This window comes from Microplitis mediator, chromosome 3, assembly GCF_029852145.1.
Source record: "Microplitis mediator isolate UGA2020A chromosome 3, iyMicMedi2.1, whole genome shotgun sequence".
Taxonomy (NCBI): domain Eukaryota; kingdom Metazoa; phylum Arthropoda; class Insecta; order Hymenoptera; family Braconidae; genus Microplitis; species Microplitis mediator.
Genome location: NC_079971.1, coordinates 133,525 through 146,725, shown reverse-complemented (window position 1 = coordinate 146,725; position 13,201 = coordinate 133,525). Strand labels below are relative to the sequence as shown.

The following is a 13,201-nucleotide window of genomic DNA, read 5'->3' as shown; positions in this document are numbered from 1 at the left end:
TATTTATTATTATTTAAAAAACATCAGTTTGATCATCGGCCATATTTTTTTCAACACTATTAGTACTTTTAAATTTATCTTGTAAAGGAGTCAAAGTAGATGTATTAGTTCGTGTAGACATTGAACTGTGGTATCCACTTCGTGTAGAATTACGAGATTGAAAAAATCTTGAATCTTTACAACCAAAACGTTTAAGCAATAAACGTTTTATTTTATCTTTCCACACAAATATTATAAAGATTATCAAACCTTGGAGTGTGTTTGCAATATCAGTCACGTACCAGACATAATCTGGTGCATCTTTACAGAGCCAAGATATTATTTCCATTGACCAATTTATTCCCATTACAATGAATAATTTAAGATATAAATTGAACCTTTAAATAATAATTAAAAATTTTTTTACGTTTTCTTTTAATAATTATTACAATTTTTTAATAAATAATAAAAATTTACCATTGTTTATTATCATCGTGTCGATGACTGTCAATACCCTTAAGATGATGGGCGGTTTCTTTTTTATGATTAACTATTTTTATTGCCGTAGATACAAAAAGAATTATGTTGCAAACAACAGTCACCCCCATAGGTCCATAAAAATAAATTGCTTTAGCAGCATCGGCTATAAAAATAATAAATAAAATCAATAATTACAACATTTATTTTATTTTATTTTTTTTTTTTTTATAAACTATGTTTTTTTTTTTTTTTTTTTTCTACATTAATCTATGCTATTTATCATTTCTAATGGAAGTAAATAAAATAGACAGCTTACTCGTAAACCAACAGCTTTGTTCACCAAATCGCGGTCGGATAAAACTTGATGGGATACTCGGATGAAAATCCATAATCAGACAGATTCCAGTTAAAATCCCGGCGCAACCCCACGCATAGCTTGAATAAATAATGAATTTTTTTCGCTCACGTTGTTTTATACTTCCCTGCAGCGCACGAAATCCTCTGACAGAAAAAAAAAAAAAAAAAAGATTAATCAATCAAAGTTAGTACAAAAGAAAATATATAAAACAGATAACTACTACTATATTTACTATGATGACGGCTACAACAATACACTTGAGAAATTACTGATTTATGATTGAATATTTATTTAACTAATAAGTTGAGTAATGATATAGAGGATAATTAAGAAGACAGTAAACTACTTGTAGTAATGCATAGTTAAAATTATCGCGATAATTACCCATTACATGGCATTGCGTGCCTTCCTGGATTTTTGCTTGCAAGTAAACAAAATATTTTTTTTTTTTTTCTTTTTTTCTTATAATATTACTTTCAATAAGTATTTAATGACTTGTCAACTTGATTAAATTAAATAATATTGATCATGATATTTACACAGCTAAATATATCTATAAATAATTTTAGAGTCCGAGTTGTGTATATTTATAATTTAAAAGAGACGGTATTTATAATAAATTTAAATGTAACTTTTGTTTATTTTTCTTTTAAATCCATTTAGGTAATTTAATAAAAGATTAAATAATAACAATAGTACAAAAGGTTCATTGTAAATATAAATTAATGTAGACGACTACTTCCAGGAATAATAATAAAAATACATACATACAATGTTTATCATAAAGAGTCTTTAGTTAGCTCATGTGTACTAGAGAAATAATTTACCAAGCCGTTCAAGAGGAAGAGGAAGTGGTCAATATTATCAAGTTTAACAAGAATTATACTGACCGGTAAACTATATTTATATATATTATTCAATTGCATATATTATTAAAATTTACTTATAAATTATTATAATGAGATGAAAAAAAAATTTTAAAAACTGATTTAATTACTTACCCAAAGGTCCACCAGATATCGAAACACATGACATTTAACCAGAAAAAACTCGCCAAAAATGAAAAATGAATAACAAAAGCTGTAAAACAAATAATTTATTATTATTTAAAAAAAATATTTATATATTTAAATATATAAATATAAATTTACCAATAGCAGTGCATAATTGATCATTGATATAATTATTTGATAATTGTGCAATTGAAAGTATCAAATAAGCAATAAAAAGACAAGTAATATAGTTTATTAAAACACAGCCATGCAAATTTTTTAATTCAGAAATAATAATATAGACGACTAGTGTAATTAACAAAAAAGGCAGTGATATCATCATTCCAATTGATGCAATTAAATTTTTGTTGCTACTGCTGCTGTTAATGTTGCTGCTGATGATGTTATTATTTTCTTTATGACATAAAACTACACTATATAAATATTTATCGATATACCCAAAACAATAATCCGTATTATTTATTATATCTCGATATTTTATATGATAAATTGAAGAATTTATTAAAAATATAAATTCATCGTTTTTATTTTTTTTAGGATTTAGTCGATATTTAAATCCATCACTGCAAGGATCTCGCACAAAAGTATATAAATATCTATTGCTGCTGGTAATGTTTTTTGACGTTAAATTTAAAAATTTTGTTTCATTATTATTATTTTGTATAAACTCGATATTCGTAGAATTAAATAAACGTGGAAAATAAATATTAATGTTTGTTTCTTTTTCCATAAGCGTACATTTACCATGAATCAATTTATAATCTTGTGGACAACAAAGAGGAATACAAATTATTTTTTCAAAATCACTAGAATTAATAATATCTGTAGTTTTTTCACTGCAGTTATTAATTATACTGCAATTGTATGATGCAATTGTAATTAAATAATATAGCAATTTAATAAAAATTATTTTTATATTATAAAACTTCATGATGTTAACTATTTAAATTTTAAAGACATAATGAATTAATTTATGTATATAATATCAATTATAAATGATTAATAACAGCTAGCACTCAGTGATGATAAGTAAATTATCATTATCGTTACCGGATGAAATATAAAAATCATATATTTATGATGAAAAAAAAAAAAAAAAAAAAATGTAATTACCAAATGAACTGCAGAGACGCCTGATATTGCTAATAGCAGAATCTCCAATCTGGACAACAGCCAGAGTTATATATGCGATACATAGAGAACCAACGTATGCCATCAAAGTAATACCATGTATATTTTTTAGCTCCGGAAGTAATGCATAAACTAAAAATGTAACTGCAAAAAATGGTATAGACAAAAGTATTCCTATACGATATGTAAATGGTATTTCTTTTTCATACGAGTTTGAAAGACAAACAGCCACAACTGAATAAGTTTTATTTTCTCTTTGAATATTTGCTAAACAATAATCATTAACATTAAGCCAGGTATCTGGAGCTCCAACTGATGTATTATTCTGATAAATAGTTCCATTTTCAAGCAAATAAAAAATATCATATTCCGGTGAATCTGAATTTAAGGCGTATAATCCGTTATCACACGGTATTCCATATTTTTTTTTTTTAAATATACTCTCCCATTTTTTATCCGATACTCTCAAATCATAAGTATATATTTGGGGAAATTTTAATTCAATATCATTATTATTAACATCTTCGTCTTTAGAAACATTTTGTGAAATTTTATTAATTTTCAAACACTTTGATTGTTTAACAATATAACCAGAAGGACAGCATATTGGAATTATCGATGAATTTATTAATTTATCATTAACTGTTGTCAGTAAATTTGAAAAATAATTCATCTGTAGAATAATTATTTAAAAAATAAAATTATAAAAATAAAATAAAAATTTTGTAAATAACCAATCGCTTACCTCAACAGTTGACATTGAATTATTATTAGTATTATTGACAAAAGAAATATTATTAGAACTAATTGTCACAAATACCGAATAACATGATGATTGTAAAATAGATACAATAATAAAAGCATTTAAAGTAAATAATGATGTAAAATCCATGACTACAACTAACAACTAACAACTAACAACAATAAACAAAAAAAACCCGGTGATGATCACGACGACGACGGAGACGGAGACGATGACCAAGTGTTTCTCTTAACGGTTGATCCACCACTATGTCTGCAACACTCTGGTACTTGAGAATCCATTAGACGTACAGTTTTCACAGTACAGTTATTATATTGGGGCTACTGGTTTGCTATACACGCGATCACTCGAATAAAACCAGAAAATAAAATAAACAAAACTCAAACAAGGTGGAGTTTATAGTTATAACTTGTTGTCTACCTATTTATTCACACCATTCTCACATTCTACTTTTCTCTATTCCATAATCTCTCATAATTCTCTATCTCATTCTTAATTCCCTCTCTCCTTTCCCTCTTTCACTCTTCATCACTACACTTTATTTTTATTTTTATTATTATTATTATTATTATGATGATGATGATGATGATAATGAACACGCAGAGCTTGTGACACATCCCAAATGCATTAAAATTCTATACTTACAATATAAATTAATAAAATAATAATCAAGAGTCTGGGGAATTATTAATAAGATTAACGCCACATCTGCTTTAATAAATTACCACATTCAGAGATTAAATAAATATATATATATATATAATGTAGTCAACAAGTATTGAATTACAGTAGTTTTCTTGTCAAATATGATGTATATATAAATTTATAAAATAATATGACATTTCATGTGATAAAACACTCATCCATTTGACAAGCAAATTAATTAATTAGTTTATTACTATGATTATTATTGTATTTTATTTTTTTTTTTGAAACAAAATATTTACGATACTGTCGTCTTTAGCTGTTAAATTCCCTTGACACATGTCTTGATGTGTTTCACCCTTATTTACTTTATATACAATATAAAACCTTTACGATAATTATTATTTTTCTTTTTCGTTTAACATTTAGACTAATGAATTTTAATAAAATAAAATAGCGATGAGAATATATTATTGTAGTATAGCGCATGCATATCCCTTGATAAAACTTAAATAGTCAAGACAAAGATAGAACGGTATTAAAAATGTAAGAGTTTGTAGTAGATGTATATATATTTTGAAGCAAAGTTAAAAATAAACAAGAAGAAGAGAAAGAGAAAGAAAAAAAAAGATGCAATAATTTATAATATAAACAAAAAGAATAAAAGAAAGGTATAATTAATAATGTAATAACTTACCAATTACGACGCAAAGAAAGTGACCATGGTAAGTAAGTCGACTAGCAAGAAGAAAAGTGTATGCACCGAAAAGACATCCAACATAACACATTAGAGTAATACCGTATAAATTTCTTAATTCAGGTATAACAGCGTAAACAAAAAGTGTTGCTGCAAGAAATGGTATTGAAATCATAACACCTATTGGATGTACAAACGTTTCAATCGGATTATCAAATTCTTCGTCCTCTGATTGAGGTATATGACATACAATAACAATAATATTATCTAAATTTTCATTCCAATCTATACAATATTCGGATTGTGATAATGTAATTTCAGTTGTTTTCAAAGTACCATTTGAAAATATTATAAATTCATCATCTTTATAACGCTCTGGCTCCAAACGATACATTCCGTATGGACAAATTTTATTTATAATTATTTTAAAATTATTTGACAATCCACTAGTATTTTTTAAATCATTTGATAATTGATTATTTGCAGGAAGAATATCTGGTATTGTTTTATTTATTTTTATACACTCTGACTTTTCAATAGTTGTTTGTAAAATTTCGTTGTCTTGACAACACTTTCTCATACAAGGATTTTTACTAAATCCTTTTTCGCAAACGCATCCGTAAATAATATTCCTGTTACTATTATTATTATTGTCTATACGTAAATATTTTTTCGGATAAATAATGTCCTGATGAATAATTGAACCGTTGGGAAGAAATAGTAATTCATGAAAAGGTTCTAAAGGTACAGAAAGTGATTCAGGGCATATTTTACTATTATTATTTTCAATAGTTGATGATAATTTAGTAATTGAAAAAATAATAATAAGTAATATTAATTGAATCATTATCGGATGTATCTCTTTCGAACGCCCGGTATCAACTGATCAAGAGCCGCAGCAACAACTAGCATTACAATTGCAATTTCCATTCGAATTTCCTTTACTTGTTGTCTCTTAACTTCTCTGCGCGAAACTCAGCGAAACTACTGCAGTCTACTCTCCTACCTACACATACACACCATAGACCAGCTAACCAGCTAACCAGCTAAACCAATAAGTACCACCGGCATTTACACACAGACATGTGGAAAATATTGAACGATCCTAAAATATTTAAACGACTATATATCTATATATAGTGGATGTGTAAAGCACCAGCGCAAGTGAGCACGCGAGCACGAGAACATGCGAGCAGGGGTAATTTAAACGTTTTAACGTTTTAGCAACATTTAGCTTGACCGTTGACGTACATCACGCAGATTAACAGGGAGCAGCACTCGAATCTCTCATCACTGCATTCTCATTATCATCATCATCATAATTATCATCGCCACCTAAAGCTCTCATGATTAGATTATACATTTATTTATTATTATCGCAAGCTTTATTCTTTCAATTAAAAAATGCTTATCTCATTATTAATATCTTTATCTAAATTAAATATATATATATTTATTAATAATATTTTATCTATCGTTGATTTATAATTTTCCTGATAAAAAAAAAGTTGTTATATTTTATATTTTTGATAAAATTGCGGGAAAAAAAATTAACACAGCAGCAACAACCAATTAAAAATAACGTGCGCATCATTGTATGCGTACTTTGAATTATAATCAGAGGTTATGTGTTACAATTATATGGAGAAAAAATTATAAAATAAATCACACAAAGGTGAATATCTTTATTGATTACTAAATAATATAAATAGATACTGTGTTTATTAAATTGAATATTTTATTTTGTTGATAATAATAATAGTTGTATTATAAATAATTATAATTTTACAATGGAGATTGCTGAGTTATCTGACGACGCAACATCGTGCAATCAGTTTACTGTCGATGACTTGGATATTGAAATTTTACCACTGATATATGAAATAATTCGAAGGTTTGTAATATTTCCATTAAACATTATTTAAATAATTTATTATTTATTTAATTTAAATTATTATAATTCAGTGTGGAAAAAGATCCTTACGACACAACACAAAAAGCTAAAGAATCTCAAGACACGAGTCAAAAAATATTAGAACTTCAAAAAAAATTTGATTCTGTAAGATCACAGGTAAATTTAATAATAAATATTTATCATTATTATTATTATTAAATTACATTTAATTATTCAACAGATAAAACGACTTCCTGGTATAGAATACAGTAAAGAAGAGCAATTAAAAAAATTAGAAACTTTAAGGAAACAACTACGACTGAAACGCGAACTTTTGTTCAAGTATCGTAACATGTGCTCATTCGAAATTCCTAAAAACTAACTCCATTATCACTACATTTTTTATTTTTATTATTTTACCTGAGCATTAATTATTATTATTATTAATATTAAATATGTTGCGTTTTTTAATGCGATATTTGATGAATAATGAAAAATTAGTACAAAAATTAGCAGATTCTAAACCAATAAGAAAGGCTGCACAATTTGTTGTATATATTTTAAATAGTTCAACCAATGGAACTCATAAAATACCATCTGATCCTCGAGAATTTGCTGTTAAATTGGGAGATATAATGAAAAAGTATGCTGGTGATTTCAAAACTCGAATTGAAAATGCTAAAGAGGAACTCAAAAAAAAATAATACTGTTTATTAATGTAGTTTAAAAATTTTTAAATAAAATTTTCTCATAACATTTAAATTAAAGATTTGCGTGACTTGATTGAAAATCTTTAAAAAGAAAACAAATTCATGTCAGGGACAATGTTAATTTACTGGTAGCGTGACTTTAAATCACTGTACAGTGATTATTAAATTTACATATTCTTTAATCTTATTTATTAAATCATTTTTATTAATATGCGTTACAATATTTAGTCAAAAGTATTTTAATAATAATAATAATAATAGGTGCCAGAAAAACAACAAACCACTATAGTATATCTAATATTTTTTTTAAGTACGATTTAGAAAATTATATAATAGTAATAATAATTTTTATAAAGAAATAATTGGAAATTGATATAATATACATGTATATTTTGTACACTAGTTTTTAACATTTGAAGCAGGTGGATTTTGCTCAGAAAGAGGTTGAATGGTTGTTGAATTAACATTATGAGTACGGTTACCCATTCGACCCTTGCCTCTTTTATTTATCGGTCCAGAGATCATTTTTTGTGGTAAATTTTCACGTTTTGAAGCAGCCATTGACTCACTATTGTTGTCATTATTGTCTCCTGATGCCTATAAATTTATTATAATTACTAATATAATGAATATTCATTTAAATATAAATAATAAAAAATAAAATTACATAAGCTGTTGATGTTGATGTGGAACGTGACTGTTGATTGTTTTTGTTTTGTTGTTTTCCAGTTCTTGAATTATTTGAATGAGAAATACTAGAGTGTGGAATTAATCTCAAAACATTACCAACAGCTTTAGTACGCCCTTCTCTAAAAACCATTCGTTGTCCTGGTTTAATATACTCCGGATGTTTAATAAATCTAAAGTGTACCAAAGCTTTATCGCCTGTTCTTAAACAATCTTGTGACATTGAAAGTATTGAGGCAGTTTGTCTTATACTTCCACAATGAACCATAGCTTGATAACGTGAACTTATTGTTGTTGGATGATGTAACACCAATATTTCTCCTTCAAATTCCCAACAGGCTTGAGGATTTAATGCTGGTGATACCATAACCATTCCTTTTCGTATTTGTGATCGTTTTATTTTTTTCAATGCAAAACTTGCTGTTTGACCACCTCGTACTTCACTTACAGGCATACGTTTACGATGAATACTCTTTATTGTAATTTGAGTAAAATGACCTAAAGGATCTGGTCCTAATAATAATACATCATTTAATTTAATAACACCTTTTAAAGTTGTACCTGATACAACTGTTCCAACACCCTATAAAAATATTTAAAATAAACACATAATTTATTATAATATTAATATTTATATAAACTCACAGGTACTGAATAGGTATCATCAATTTGATATTCAGCCGGTTCATTGTCGTGGCTAGTAATTCTAGCAGTCAATAAATTTAAAAACATTTTAAGAAGATGTAAATTTTCACCATTTACATTTGATACTTGAAATATTGGACACAGTCTGTAATTAAAATATTATTAAAATAAAAATAATAATAATAATAATAATAATAATAATATAAATTAACCTTTCAGAAACAAAATTAGTAGCACTGACTACTACATCATCTGGGGTTTTAACTGTAACGGGTACTTTTCTACAGCCTGGTGATTTTAAAATACGAATAAGTAGCCTTAAATTTTCTTGTAAAATATTTTGAGGACACATATCAATTTTAGTAACAACTACAAATACAGGTACTGATAATGCAAGAGCTAAACCCAAATGTTCTTTAGTCATTCCAACGATACCTGCATTGGCTCCCACCATAAGCATACCTTTAATAATAATAAAAAAATAAATTAAAAAATAAATAATTATTTTTATAAATATTTAATAAATTAATTTACCAAAATCAGGAGCATGTCCAGTCATTCCAAAAACAGTAGTTTTTAAATAACGTTCATGACCAGCAAGATCTATAAATGTTATTACTTTTGATGATTTTTCACAAATTTTAACCCAGTCCAGAGATCCGTGTTCAGGTTTATTGACAACATTTCCTTAAAATTTATAATCGTTAATATTATTTTAATAATATTAATAATAAAAATTGAATTACCAACACTGTCGAATCCAAGAATATCATTGCCAACTGAACTTGTTCGACCAGATTCAGCCTCGTGCTTGTGACGAAACAATTTTTGTCTTGCAAGACCTCGTCCATTGTCAAGTTCACCGTGTGTCAAAACTCCCAGCAATGTCGATTTACCGGCATCAACATTACCTACAACGGCAACTCTTATTTCCAAAAAATCTTGTATATTTAAACGTTTTCGCACAAGATATTGTCCCGTTAGGCCTTGATCAACTTTACTTTGACGTAAAAGTACACAATCAGCTTCTATTGTCGCTGCCAGTGATTGCAGTGTAGCAATTGAAGCTTCATACTCGTCAGGTTTTAATCCATCTTCCGATCCATCTAAAAATATATTTTTTTATTATACAATAATAATAATAATAACAACAACAAAAATTAACAATACCTTCACCAATACCAATATTAAATATCGTTTCACTTCCACCATCGTCAACACGTTCTTTTAATCGTTTTAAAAGTAATTCATATTGATGTTCCGATGGACTAACAAGTACATCCTGTTTAAAATATAAATTTATTTAAATATAATATACAATAACACTTAAACAAATAAAATTACCTTTCCTCTGATACTTGAATAATCAGAAGTAACATTGGGATCATGTTTATTTTCAACAATTTCCATTCCCGATGGTGAAGCTAAATTAGCTGACATATTGAATTAATAATTTATGTCTAATTAAAATTACTCTTTAATATATTTTGATATAGATATAGATTTAAAGAAAAAAAAAATTAAAAAAAAAAAAAAAAAAGCAAAAGATATTAATCTCGAATAATTATAAAATTCAGCAATGTAATAATTGTAGGATAAATTTTAATCGAAATTTAGTCCGGTAGCATATTGTAAATAAATTAAACATGTGCATTACTGACTTAAAACAAACAATTTAATTACTCATATTATTTTGGTATTCTTTATGAATCAATAATTAATCAATTAATCAACACATATGTATCCTCTATGAAAGTTTTATCATCATCTGCAACAACACAACAACAGGTTATATATATATATTTAAATGTATATACACTCGTTATGATTGTAATTAAAGATTTAAATGCATAATCGTATTTATTCAATTGTTATCACTTAACATACTTAACTAACAATGTTAATACATATATTATAATAAAAGAAGTAAAGAAAAAAAATGTTAAATTAAAAGTGAAAAGTGAAAATTATACAAGTGAAAGGTAAAATAAGTAAATACTTAAATAAATTAGAAATGGTACACGTAGTTATTATTATTATTATTATTATTATTATTATTATTATTAAAATATTAAGTTGAAACGAAATGAATAGTTACCAATTATTTCGTCATACGATATTGTACGTTAAATATATCTCTGTGTATTGGTTTGATTTATGTGGACAAAAACAAAAATATTGGTATATATGTATATATACATATATATAATAATAGAGAATAGCACAAGCAGGAAAACCACCACTGATGCTTTTATTCTTTATTTTTTTCTGTTTTCTCCTTCTCCTTGTCTTTTTTTTTTCTTTTCTTTTTCTCTCTGTACTAAACTACTTCTGTCAAAACGACCAAGACTATGTACTTTTATATTAAATATATAAGAAGACTAGTGTGACGGAGATACCTATAACGCACAATTGCCGGGACCTGGCGGGAACTGCTGGGAGCCGCGAGAAGAAGAGAGAGGAGAGAGAGAAGAGAGATAATTATATTACATATGTACATAATTTATGCATGTAAGATGTGTACAGTTGGCTATGTTAGCTAAAACACCGTCATTGCAACCGGTAAAACAGTATTAAAATAAAAATAAAAATATTATCAAATATATAAGTTTATAAGATATATTATTTTTCTCTAATTTTTTTTTTATTATATCTATAACAAAAACAAAAACATTTGTTGTATCTATGTCCTTCAGCTTCAAGAATATACGTAATGTTTTAAGTGACAAGTGATTTTTTATGTTTTTAAATTAAAAACGTATGTGAATAATAATTTTATTTTAACCTAACAAATGGACTCTGGGCTGTAATAAAAACAATAATTATCATTATTAAATAAAATTTGTAATAGGTACTTAAAAATAATGTAGATTATTGTTATGGTGAGAACAGTAGAAGAAGAAGAGGAAGAAGAAGAAGGAAAAAAATCGGAGATGACAGGAGTTATATATCATGAAAGACAGGTATTGTTTTGGTGTTATTATATTAGATGTTGGTAAAATTTTAAAATTAATAAAATATCTTAATAATTGTTTAGGTGAAGGAGATGTGTGCTTTACATGCACTTAATAATTTATTCCAAGAGAGAGGATTTAGTAAACAAGAGCTTGATCAAATATGTTATGGATTAAGTCCAGATGTCTGGATTAATCCTCATAAATCATTACTTGGTCTTGGAAATTATGATATTAATGTTATTATGGCAGCTTTGCAGAAAAAAGGCTGTGAAGCTATTTGGTTTGATAAACGCAGGTAAATTTTTAATCACTATATCTATAATACTGATAAATATATTTATTATTGTTATTATTTATTTCAGAGATTTAAATACCCTTAATTTAAATAATATTGATGGATTTATTCTCAATGTTCCAACAGAATATAAATTTGGATTTGTATTTTTACCATTAAAAAAACGTCATTGGATAGCTTTGCGTAAAATAAAAGGTGCCTTTTATAATCTTGATTCAAAGCTTGATTCACCGGTATTAATTGGTAAAAATGATGAATTAATAGCATATCTTAAGGACCAAATACTGAGTAAAGAAAAAGAATTATTTATTGTTGTTGAACGAGAAATTGCGAATAATCAAGATTGGTTAATTAAATTAAACGTTAATAATATTAATTCTCATTCTCTTAAATTTATTGAAAATAATGATGATGGTGAAAATACCAAGTATTCTCTTAAAGATAACAACGATGAAAATAACGATCGGTATACTAAAGTATCTGATAATACTATTAATTTTAATATTGATAATAAAATTGAATTTAAAAATGATAACTAAAGTTAAATATAAAATGATAATAAGGTTTCAGGATATCAAATACCAATCATATTATATTATGTATTTTTTTTTTTATTTAAATATGCAACGTTTCATCAGCATTTGAATATTTGAATAATAATAAAAAAAAAAAAAAAATACATAATATAATATGATTGGTATTTGATATCCTGAAACCTTATACTATCATTTTATAATGGACCTGAAATTAATAATGCAAGTTAAATATAAATTGATATAATAATTATTACGTGATAACTGTCATTATTTTTAAAAATCTAATAATAAATACAATCAACTAATTCTATGTAAATAAATATTAATAAGTATTTATATATTTATCTTTAAGTTTAAAAAAATTTAATTACTTATTATTAATTTAAAAAGCTTTAATTATTATTATTTGTT

General features: G+C 26.0%; 4 protein-coding genes across 14 annotated transcripts; 2 read left to right on the top strand and 2 right to left on the bottom strand.

Moving 5' to 3' along the window:
* Positions 1–4: 4 nt before the first annotated feature.
* Positions 5–6,061, bottom strand: LOC130664862 (G-protein coupled receptor Mth2-like). 6 transcript variants are annotated; one of them, XM_057465015.1, is made up of 7 exons: positions 3,707–4,487; positions 2,944–3,634; positions 1,819–1,897; positions 1,202–1,237; positions 776–960; positions 457–622; positions 5–377 (listed from the first exon to the last, which is right to left on the bottom strand). In XM_057465015.1, exons 1-7 carry the CDS (start codon positions 3,851–3,853, stop codon positions 14–16), a joined length of 1,668 nt encoding a protein of 555 aa, XP_057320998.1. In that variant the 5' UTR covers positions 3,854–4,487; the 3' UTR covers positions 5–13. The 6 variants fall into 6 exon arrangements, with proteins under 6 accessions (XP_057320998.1, XP_057320997.1, XP_057321000.1 ...); XM_057465014.1 differs by lacking the exons at positions 2,944–3,634; positions 3,707–4,487 and adding an exon at positions 5,067–6,061; XM_057465017.1 differs by lacking the exon at positions 1,202–1,237 and having other exon boundaries at positions 3,707–4,478.
* Positions 6,062–6,307: 246 nt separating this feature from the next.
* Positions 6,308–7,485, top strand: LOC130664874 (mediator of RNA polymerase II transcription subunit 9). 3 transcript variants are annotated; one of them, XM_057465045.1, is made up of 4 exons: positions 6,308–6,741; positions 6,863–6,960; positions 7,032–7,125; positions 7,202–7,485. In XM_057465045.1, exons 1-4 carry the CDS (start codon positions 6,664–6,666, stop codon positions 7,340–7,342), a joined length of 411 nt encoding a protein of 136 aa, XP_057321028.1. In that variant the 5' UTR covers positions 6,308–6,663; the 3' UTR covers positions 7,343–7,485. The 3 variants fall into 3 exon arrangements, with proteins under 3 accessions (XP_057321028.1, XP_057321027.1, XP_057321029.1); XM_057465044.1 differs by having other exon boundaries at positions 6,341–6,741; positions 7,032–7,137; XM_057465046.1 differs by having other exon boundaries at positions 6,355–6,741; positions 6,829–6,960; positions 7,032–7,137.
* Positions 7,486–7,847: 362 nt separating this feature from the next.
* On the bottom strand, positions 7,848–11,384 carry LOC130664861 (GTP-binding protein 1). 3 transcript variants are annotated; one of them, XM_057465011.1, is made up of 10 exons: positions 11,101–11,384; positions 10,686–10,770; positions 10,347–10,435; positions 10,173–10,284; positions 9,749–10,108; positions 9,537–9,689; positions 9,215–9,464; positions 9,003–9,147; positions 8,338–8,940; positions 7,848–8,267 (listed from the first exon to the last, which is right to left on the bottom strand). In XM_057465011.1, exons 2-10 carry the CDS (start codon positions 10,687–10,689, stop codon positions 8,070–8,072), a joined length of 1,914 nt encoding a protein of 637 aa, XP_057320994.1. In that variant the 5' UTR covers positions 10,690–10,770; positions 11,101–11,384; the 3' UTR covers positions 7,848–8,069. The 3 variants fall into 3 exon arrangements, with proteins under 3 accessions (XP_057320994.1, XP_057320993.1, XP_057320995.1); XM_057465010.1 differs by having other exon boundaries at positions 10,347–10,770; positions 11,101–11,383; XM_057465012.1 differs by lacking the exon at positions 10,686–10,770 and having other exon boundaries at positions 11,101–11,383.
* Positions 11,385–11,393: 9 nt separating this feature from the next.
* Positions 11,394–12,896, top strand: LOC130664870 (josephin-2-like). Of its 2 annotated transcripts, XM_057465040.1 has the most exons (4): positions 11,394–11,760; positions 11,854–11,965; positions 12,040–12,254; positions 12,322–12,896. In XM_057465040.1, exons 2-4 carry the CDS (start codon positions 11,882–11,884, stop codon positions 12,791–12,793), a joined length of 771 nt encoding a protein of 256 aa, XP_057321023.1. In that variant the 5' UTR covers positions 11,394–11,760; positions 11,854–11,881; the 3' UTR covers positions 12,794–12,896. The 2 variants fall into 2 exon arrangements, with proteins under 2 accessions (XP_057321023.1, XP_057321022.1); XM_057465039.1 differs by having other exon boundaries at positions 11,399–11,965.
* The last annotated feature ends 305 nt before the right edge of the window (positions 12,897–13,201 follow it).

What these genes read in the sequence shown, in the direction of transcription:
- LOC130664862 (XM_057465014.1), bottom strand. Translation starts at nt 5,913, where the DNA reads ATGATTCAATTAATATTACTTATTATTATTTTTTCAATTACTAAATTA. An exon ending in ACAAAGCTGTTGGTTTACGA is followed by an intron (nt 623 to 775) that starts GTAAGCTGTCTA and finishes TTATTTTTATAG; the next exon opens with CCGATGCTGCTAAAGCAATT. An exon ending in CACGATGATAATAAACAATG is followed by an intron (nt 378 to 456) that starts GTAAATTTTTAT and finishes TATTATTTAAAG; the next exon opens with GTTCAATTTATATCTTAAAT.
- LOC130664874 (XM_057465044.1), top strand. Translation starts at nt 6,664, where the DNA reads ATGCGTACTTTGAATTATAATCAGAGGTTATGTGTTACAATTATATGG. An exon ending in ATAAAATAAATCACACAAAG is followed by an intron (nt 6,742 to 6,862) that starts GTGAATATCTTT and finishes TTTACAATGGAG; the next exon opens with ATTGCTGAGTTATCTGACGA. An exon ending in ATATATGAAATAATTCGAAG is followed by an intron (nt 6,961 to 7,031) that starts GTTTGTAATATT and finishes ATTATAATTCAG; the next exon opens with TGTGGAAAAAGATCCTTACG.
- LOC130664861 (XM_057465010.1), bottom strand. Translation starts at nt 10,442, where the DNA reads ATGTCAGCTAATTTAGCTTCACCATCGGGAATGGAAATTGTTGAAAAT. An exon ending in TAATATTGGTATTGGTGAAG is followed by an intron (nt 10,109 to 10,172) that starts GTATTGTTAATT and finishes ATATATTTTTAG; the next exon opens with ATGGATCGGAAGATGGATTA. An exon ending in TGGACATGCTCCTGATTTTG is followed by an intron (nt 9,465 to 9,536) that starts GTAAATTAATTT and finishes TTATTATTAAAG; the next exon opens with GTATGCTTATGGTGGGAGCC.
- LOC130664870 (XM_057465040.1), top strand. Translation starts at nt 11,882, where the DNA reads ATGGTGAGAACAGTAGAAGAAGAAGAGGAAGAAGAAGAAGGAAAAAAA. An exon ending in TTATATATCATGAAAGACAG is followed by an intron (nt 11,966 to 12,039) that starts GTATTGTTTTGG and finishes ATAATTGTTTAG; the next exon opens with GTGAAGGAGATGTGTGCTTT. An exon ending in ATTTGGTTTGATAAACGCAG is followed by an intron (nt 12,255 to 12,321) that starts GTAAATTTTTAA and finishes TATTTATTTCAG; the next exon opens with AGATTTAAATACCCTTAATT.